Source organism: Hipposideros armiger, unplaced genomic scaffold (genome assembly GCF_001890085.2).
Source record: "Hipposideros armiger isolate ML-2016 unplaced genomic scaffold, ASM189008v1 scaffold_87, whole genome shotgun sequence".
Taxonomy (NCBI): domain Eukaryota; kingdom Metazoa; phylum Chordata; class Mammalia; order Chiroptera; family Hipposideridae; genus Hipposideros; species Hipposideros armiger.
The window spans coordinates 2,806,877-2,815,807 of record NW_017731437.1 but is presented as its reverse complement, the minus strand read 5'-3'; the positions used below and the strand labels follow the sequence as shown (position 1 = coordinate 2,815,807).

General features: G+C 58.4%; 1 protein-coding gene across 1 annotated transcript in view; it reads left to right on the top strand.

Moving 5' to 3' along the window:
- The first annotated feature begins 5,746 nt into the window (after window positions 1-5,746).
- LOC109383643 (probable low-specificity L-threonine aldolase 2) overlaps window positions 5,747-8,931 on the top strand; it is a 12,789-nt gene continuing 9,604 nt past the window's right edge. The window contains exons 1-2 of the mRNA XM_019644244.1: window positions 5,747-6,068; window positions 7,728-7,878. Coding sequence (XP_019499789.1) covers window positions 5,867-6,068; window positions 7,728-7,878 — 353 coding nt within the window. The 5' untranslated portion in view covers window positions 5,747-5,866. The remainder of the gene's footprint in view (window positions 6,069-7,727; window positions 7,879-8,931) is intronic.

The window sequence follows — 8,931 nt, the reverse complement described above, 5'->3', positions numbered from 1 at the left end:
ATCCCAAAGCCTGAGCCCCCAGCCTTGCACAGTGTAGCAGGGACCCTGAGAAGCAGCAGAGGCCTCCCAACTCCATGCGGGGGTGGGGGGCAGGGGGGGGTACTTAGGGATGGAGGTGCAGCCTTGCCAGAGAGAAGTGGCAGGAAACAGGACAGCACATTTTATGCACGAGTAACTCAGGTTCATGGAGCTTAAAGGTCTGCTCAAGGACACCTGCCCAAGGCACCTGCCCAAGGACACCTGCCCAAGGCCACCTTTTGTTCCCTCCCAAAGCCATGGTGACACTTGCCTCCCATCCTCCTGTTTACTTCTGACTAAGACCTTCCCTAGTCCCACTTCAACTGTTCCTGCCCCAGGTCAGGACTCTGATTTCCACCCTGACTCCGGCAGCCAGCCCCGCCAGCTTGGGCTTGGGGGCACTGGTCACGTGGGAGAGGCCGCCAGGCCCTCAGAGCAAAGAAAAGTCCCCCCACGGGGTGGAGGGAACACAGCCATGGTGTCAGCCCGGTGACACCTCTGGGGCTGTGGTCTCCACTCCTCCAACGTGGGATGAGCGAGTGGCTGCGGAGAAACAACCAGTCAACAGTGTAAACTTCGTGGCACGGCAGGACTTCCAAAACGCTGGGAGATCATTAGGACAGTAGCACTGTGACCCTGAGGAAAGGACAACACTAATCACAAAGGGCATGATACATTTAACTACATCAAAGGAAGAACTTGTAATCTATCAAGAATTCCATAGAAATGAAAAGACCGGCCCCAGAAAGGGGGGAACGTTTTTGCAGTAAATATAACTAACAAGGATTAAGTGTGCCGGGGATGTAAATATCTCTGACAAATCAATGAGAGCGACTTACGCAGGCTCCTCACAGAAGAGGAATCTGAATGGCTCAAACGTCAGAGGCGATGCTCAACTTTATTAGCTACTGGAAACAGCAGATCGAGTCAAAAGATGCCACCACACGTCCACCAGAATGGCTAAAGTTATGAAGTCTGATAATGTCAAATGACAGGTGGGAAGGTGGGAGTGGCAATCATGCCAGCCCCTCGCTGGGAAAGCATTCGGTATTGTCACCCTGGAGATAAGCATCGCAGCAGCCTCAGCAGTTCCGCCCCAGGTGCCTGCCCTTCACGTGCACACAGGTGCCCCAGGAAACACAAGTGTGACTGCTCCCAGCAGCACTGCCGGTAAGCCAATCTGAAAAAAGCCCACGGTCCCCGACAGGTGGAATGGAGAAATAAACTGTGGCCTCCGCGCACAGCCGTGGCAAAGAATGAGCTAGATCTAAAACTCAGATGAGCCTCGCAGGCATAAAGTCCACCCAAAGGAGCCAGGTTGACAAGGGCACACACCAAGTCCCTTTGTATCGAGTTCAAAATGTAGCAGCACCCGGCTTTTACTAACGGAACCATCCATGGTGGCAAAACCATAAAGAAAAGCAGGTGATGATCACAAAGGTCAGAACGGCAGCAGTCACTTCCAGCAGAGGGAGGGGTTGTGAATGCAGGGAACCGTCTGGAATCCTGGCCAAGTTCTAATTCTTGATCGGAGTGGCAATGACATGGGAGTTCATTTTATATATTTTTGAAAATCTACAAATATGCTTCTGTGCTTTTCTGTATTATGATGCGGGCTGTGTCATAATTTAAAAACCCCAAGTGGACCTGAGCTCCCACTGTGCCAGGCTCTGGGACTCCTGCCCAGCCTGCACGGGCACTCACGGTCCAGGAGCTCACGGAGCTGGGTGAAAGGTCCGCGGCTCTCCCTTGGCCTGGGCAGTGCAGGCTCTCCCAGCAGCCACAACCTCAGGCCACCACGGTTTGTCTGCAGAGCCTGCCTGCCAAGCAGCCCCTTCTCGCCCTTGCTGCCTCCATTCTCTCCGTCTCCCACACTGTTTGAATTTCCTTAAATGGCTCTAAAGGTGACCCCTCTCACGCACTCATGTTCCCCTCACCAGTGAGGGAGGCACAGGGGCTTGGGGAAGCCTTCCTCTTATCCCCTTCCTTCCCTCCCAACAGCCCATGCTCACGGACTTGACATGGGGCGGCCCCCACAGAGGCCAAGTGCATGCCCACTGCTGTGCCCAGCCAGGGCTCCTGGGCCCAGCGCTCTCCCCTTTGCAACCCCCCAAGTCTGGGGAGATGATGGTGCAAACAGCTCTCTCTTGACTCCCAGGCTGTCGGGCCTGGACCCGGGCCAGCGCCCTATAGATCCTGCAGGCTCAGGGCCAAGAGGATGGGTTGGGAAGGACATTTCCCCCAACCTGTTTACCAGGACCCAGACCGCTATCTCTAGCTCCAATCTGCTGCCTCCCTTTATCTCAGCAGGGCCAGCCCCGGGTTCCCAGCAGCAGCCTCCCCGCCACTCACTTCCTGCCAGAGGCCCAGCGTTACAGGAATACGCACGCTGAACTCAGCTCATGCGCGCGCACACGTGTGTGTGTGTGTGTGTGTGTGTGTGTGTGTAAGAGTGTGTGCCCACACCCCAGAGCTTGCACCTGGGGGGGTGGAATGCCAGAGAGCCTCGGGGTACAGTGAGAGGCAGCCGCCCCAGGATACGTGTGTTTCTCCCCACCCCTCCGCCCTGCAAGTCTGCCCAGCGTCCTCCCACTGCTCTGGGGAGCAACAAATAGAGATCTTAGAAAGGCCAGGGAAGGGGCTGCTATGGGGACCCCCAGACCTTCTCCCACGGAGACGCCGAGGCAGGGCCAGCATCTGTTCTTCATCCATTCCTGGCCGCCTCCTGCACAGAGACCCAGGGACCCACCACCAGGGGTCCCTGACTCCCACAAGAGTCCGTGCTGCCTGGGGGTCCCGGGGTGAGAAAGTTGGACCACGAGTCTCCCCTTGTCAGTCATTCAGCTGGAATCACTGAGTACGGTGGGCTGGGCACGCAGAGCACTCCAAAGGCCAAGGGCGTCCTGGCCCCCGGCCATAACCCACAGGCAGTGAACCCCACAAGGGCCACCTCCTTCCCTTGCTGGGCTAGGCTCAGGGGGGCTTCCTGGAAATAGGGTGTCTTAGCTGAGTTTGAAGACTGAGAAGGTGGTAATCAGGGGCACATGCCCATGGTGGGAGGATTTCCGGGCAGAAGAAATGGCAGGTGCAAAGATGTCGGGGTGAGAGGGAGGTCAGTGCATTCGGGGAATAGAAATGTGGCAATCCGGCTGCAGCATGGGGTGAGGGGGGCAGGAGCCCAAGGTGGCCTGGCCAAGAGTGGTGGCCACGGGGCAGGACACCACCCCACAACCTCCAGGGATGGGGTCTGGACTCTCCTTTTGAGAACAGAGACAAGGAAGGGGTCAGTTTAGTGACCTGGGCAGTGGGGAGGGGACAAGCTCCAAGGGGCTTCTGGCTTCTCATCCCAGCCTGGGGCCTGTGAACTGTCCCCAGCTTACCAACAGGATGCTCAGATCTCAGACAGCCCAGGACACACACGCGCATATGGACACACACACACACATACACATACACATACGTACACGTGGGCACACAGCCCACATACCCACCCCCACAAACACATACTTACACGTGTACACAGTACACCCTTGCACATACATGTACACGTGTGCACATGTACACAATGTTTATATGCATATGTGCACCCACTCATCCACACACACAGACACAATACACGTGTACACACAGACCCTGATTCACACACGCACAAGTCTAGACAAACCCCCTGAGACCAAGCCTTGGTCAGAGGGTCTCTCCCCTTGACAAGGCCTCAGAAATACGCCTCATTGCTCCGGGGAGAGCCCCCCCCCCTTCTGCCACACTTCCTGTTCCCTCTGCAATGGGGCAAGCCACCACTGGGGCAAGGCCGGTGCCCTGGGACTAGGAGGAGGTGGGCAACAGCCACCTGGCAAAAGGAGTCTCTGTTGGGCCCCAGCCTCCCCCAGGAAGAGTCGGCTCTCTGGGGAGACAGCTTGGCTGTGGGAGGACAAAAGTCTGGTTTGGTGACCAGCTGTGTAGCCTCGGTGGCATTCTCAGATTGCCCTAAACCCTGCCCAGTCCCCCTCCCCCAGGTTGCTGTGAGGATTAACAGGGAGGCTATGCAAACTGTGGAGTTCCTACAAACAGAAGGCATTTGTGGTCCTGCCATGGTTGGGAGGCGCCTGGGGTTCCAGCTGTTTGTCCCTTTTCTCCCTGCTCCCCTGAGAGCCACCATCGCTGCCCCAACCCCTCCCTTCCTTCCCATGGAGGCCTCTGCTTCCCGCCCCCCACTTCCCAGCAGAAGGGCTGGAGCCAGACTGAGATAAGGGGCTTGTTTTCTAAGGGCCTGGAATTCGGTAGAGGTTGTAGGTCAGAGCTAGAGAGGCACTGGGACCAGGGCTGGGGGTGGGGAGGGCACCGGAGCCTTCCCTTTAGATGGGGGTCTTTGGGGTCATAGGCCCTGTGGGGATCTGCAGTTTCCGCCTTTTCAGGATGGCCCTGCTAGGCACAGGGGTTGAGGCGGAGGGCTCCGTGGAGGCTGTCAGACGCTGGATGTTGAGCTCCATCTCCACCCCTGCTCGCTTCTCCAGCCAGCTGTCCTTCTTCCAGGGCCTCAAATGCTCCAGCTGCCTCCAATCCTGAGCTTTGCCCATGCTGTTCCCTCAGCCTGGGGCACTGTTCCCTCTGCCTTTGTCTGTCTTCAAATCTCAGCCTAATCACTGCTTCCGCCAGGAAGCCTGCCCAGATGCCTTGGCCAGGCCCATTGCAGCTTCTCCCTGGGGCTGGCATCCTCCCTCCAAGTGCCCCTCAGTTGGGCAGCATCCTGCCGCCACCCCAAGAACCTGAGCTCCACGTGAAGGCTGCCCTGGCCCCCCTTTGCCCCAGGCTGACCTGGAGCAGGCACATGGCAGAGCTCTGACGAAGGTCATTGTCTAATGAAGGATGGGTGTCCTCTTTGCTGAGCGGTGCCCTGACTGGAGCTGTGGGTACCTCTTCTGGTGAGCTGTTGCTCCCTGGGACCGATTTCCTCCTGAGGACCACGAGAGATGGTCCATTCTCCAGGAAGGGGAGCGGCCAAGTGGGGCTGGGCACTCGGAGGGAGGCCTGTCCCTTCACCGCTACCCTGCACTGCCTCTCAAGGGCAGGGGCATGGAGGAGGGGACTCCCTATGCAGACCTCTAATTCTGCACCCATTATGCCCATGAAGTCAGACGTTCAGGCTGGTTGCATCATCGCTGTGTCCCTCCGCCTAGCACCTGCGCAACGCTGGGCATGCAATAGATGCTCAACAAATCTGTATTGAAAAAAGTAAATGAGGGCCGGCCGAGTGGCTCAGTTGGTTAAGAGCTCGCTCAAGAGTTTGAGCTCTGAGCAACAGCGGTTCGAGTCCAGCCCGAGCTGAGCAGCCGCTGAGCTGCCAACAGGTAGCAGGATGGCTCAGCTGAACCAAAAAAAAAAAAAAAAGTAAATGAAGGGAAGCTACTTTCCAGGGATAACATAACACAGTGGTTCAGAGCTGGGCTCTAGAGACAGACAGATGGGCCACTTCCTCACCAAGTGACCTTAGGCGCATGGTCATTAGCTTCCATGCGTCCCCATCTGTAAAACGGGGATGATAATAGTACTCGTCCTTTAGAGCTGTTGGGAGGCTTAGCTGTGCTAACATTTGTAAAACGCCTGCGCTATAAAAGCTTGACCAGTCCCGATTTCTACTTGGGTAAGCAGAACCCTCCCTCTTCCATATCCCTGGATATAACGGGGCCAGGAGCTGCGAAGCCCGAACTACAACTCCCAGCATGCCGCGGGACCCTCCCACCTGCCCGGGTCAGCAGCCACCTCTGGTGGCGAGTCCGGCCGCGCCGACCCCGCAACTCCCGGTCGCCCTCACCTGGGAAGGTCGGACCAGGGCCCGGGCGCTGTCCCCGCAATGCTCCGCGGACTGGTTCGGGTTGCGGCCCAGCGGTACGGGGTCCGTTCGGCGCGGGGTTCTGGAAGCCGGGCCGGGGTCCCGGCGCACGGGGTGGACCTGCACAGCGACACGATGACCAAGCCCGGGCCGGCCGTGAGGCGTGCCATGGCCGAGGCGGTCGTAGGGGACGATGACTACGGCGAGGACCCTAACGTCTGCGGTGAGCCCGGCGTGCAGGCTGGGGCCAGGGGTCGTCGGGGACCCCAGAGCGCTGTCCGTGGTGCTGGCGGGAGAGTTGGCCCAGGGCCCAGGGTGGAGGTTGAGCTGCAGACCAGGCATTACGCTCTGCATCCTTGCTGCTCAGTCAGGCCCATCACCCGAGGGCCTGGTAGAAACGCAGATTCTTGGGTCCCACACCGGACCTGCTGAGCCAGAATCTGCATGTTAACAGGATCACCAGGTGATGTGTGTGCTCATCGAAGTGTCGCCCTACGGCCTAATGAGATGGGTGTTACCCCATTTTGCAGCAGGGGGCTCTGAGATGCTGAGGGAGGCGCTCAAGGCCCAATGCCTAGTAAACGGCAAAGCAGGATTTGAACCCAGGTCTTCTCACTCTATAATCTATAGCTATTGTCCTGTACCCGTCACTTTCCCACATGAAGACAAAGCGATCTAGAAAAGGGGGTTCTCCGTAGGCTGCACCTCCCGAGGAGAGAGCTCTAATAACCTAGGGAGTGTGTTCAAGGCACACTCACACCCCTGATCAGCACCCCCACCCTGGGCTGACAGGTGCTGCCAAAGTGAACCACTGCTATTGCAGGGATGTGTACAGCTCTCAGCTGTGCCAGGGACAAGCCACAGGGCTGTCACTTGAGCTCTGAGGGCCTGCCTGTGGGGTCAGGTGGTGATCGGGGCTGATCATGTGCCCAGCCTACACCAACTATTGTCTGGAACTTCAGAGACACTGAGCCCACTGCTCAGCAGGCAGCCTGATGCATAAAGTCACTGCCAGCCACGGGGTGGGGGAGGTGCTGGACCTGACTGGCATCCACAGAGAGTGCCTTAGGAACTGGGGGAGTGGGGGAGGGGGTAGTGAAGGGAGGCGTGGGACTCACAGGGAGTTGGGGGCTTCGCAGAGGGGTCCTCTTAAAGGTTGAATGGAAGCCCCCTGCCCCCCCCCCTTTCTGCCCAGCAGGGAAGGAAGTGCTGGCTCACTGGGCAGGAAACTGCAGAAGCATAGTGGTGAGAAAGGAGTTCAGGATATGGATAGGGAATGTGGCTGGATTGTGGGGTACAGGGGCACCCCTCTCCCTGGAAGGGGAAGCAAAGGCCCGATCCCACCAGCCTTGAATGCTATGCTAAAGGCTTTAGACTTGATGGCACAGGCAGAGGGGAGCTACAGCGAGCTTTAAAGCAGGAACCAGAAGACCCCCTCCCCCCCACCCCCCAGAGTCTCCCCTCGTGCAGGCTCCTGTCCTGTTCTGGGAGAGGAAGTCAGCAGGGAAACCGCAGAGCCCCACCTGCTAAGGGCTGATGGGAAAGGAAGTGAGACAGGTGTGAGGTCTGGGTGGGTCAGGGGGGTTCAAACCACAGAGTTTCAATGTGGGGGCACCATGGTGCAGGAGGAGGTGGGGCACAGAGGATGGACACGGGGCCTCTGGACCCAGATACTTGGTCACTAAGACCCCAGACTGTGCAGCTGGCAGACTGGGGCTCCAGTCCTGCTTGGCCACGTACCAGTCTCAGGCAAGGTGTGAGCCTCACTCAGACAGTTGGGCTCACAGTTATGAGTAATGCAAGGGGAGCCCTTACAGAAGTGACTCTGGGCGAGTGCCAGTGTTGATGGAACCCTGCCCCCCCATCCCTTTCCCCTTCTCAGGGCTGCAGGAAAAGGCTGCTGAGCTGCTAGGGGTGGAGCAAACCTTGTTTGTGCCCACCAACACCACGGCCAACCTCATCTCTGGTGAGCACAGGGTGCCTTTCGTTCGCCCTCCAGGTTCGCCCTCCATGCTTCTCCCCTTTGTGCTGGGGCTATGACATCAGGTCCTGAGGCTTCTGGATATCTGTTGGGTTCAACCAGTGGGGCCCCTGACAGGAGATAAGGGTGGGGAGGAGAGTGAGGTGAGCCTGTTTGTGCCCCTCCCAGCTCCCTCCTCAAAGGGGGTCCCTGGGCCAGGCAGGCAGCCCTCTCCACACTTCCGTCTCCAGGCTCCTGTGCCCACACCCTCCTCTCACCCCTTTGGCCTGGGGGTCCTTGCACTATCCCTCCTGACTTCTCTACATGCTGCCTAACATTTGTAAATTGTCCCTTATTAAACTCTCTGGTTTTCCAGTGTGCCTGTACCCCGGGCTGCTTGTCCCCAAGGGGCAGCATCTCTGCCGGCTTCCTGGTGCAGGTGGTGCTCTGCAGGTTGGCCTCAGGGCGCAGGGATGCAGGCTGTGCAAGGGCCAGAGATTCACAGGATGGTCATTCTAGACTTGTGTACTTAATGGGACGATTTCCCAGTACTTGGCAGTAAGGTATCTTGAAAGGGTGCTGTTCCCTAACTGACATAAGGCACTTGGGAGCCAGTCGTGGCCCTGGAGCTCAGCCTGGCCGAGCTGGACAAGGGCAAATGTGCCCCATGGGACTCTATGCCAACACTGCCCCCCTCCTGTCTATCTCAGTAATGTGGGGATTCCCAGCTCCTCCTGAGGCAGGAGTGCCACCTCCACGTCTATGAGTAAGAACCTGGCACCCCACCCCTGGGGCCAGCCCGGGGTGCTCAGCACTTCTGGTGGAAACCTGCTTCCCAGGCACTGGGTTGGGACCTGGGAGAGTGGCCTCTCCACCGAGGCGAGGAGAACCGTTCCCAGATTGACCACGAGGGGGCAGCCGCGGTTCAGGCCATCCGCCCGGACATCGGCCGAGCTCGGAGCCCTGCTGCCCTCTAGTGGGCACCTGGAGCACTGGTCGCTCGGCGGGAGAGACAGCACCCACTCAAAATAAAACGGCGGCTCCGTCCCTCCCTCTCCCTAACTGGCATGTCTGTGCCCACGTCCACAGCACAGGGGGAAGGAGCCAGCAGGACAGAGGTAGGAGG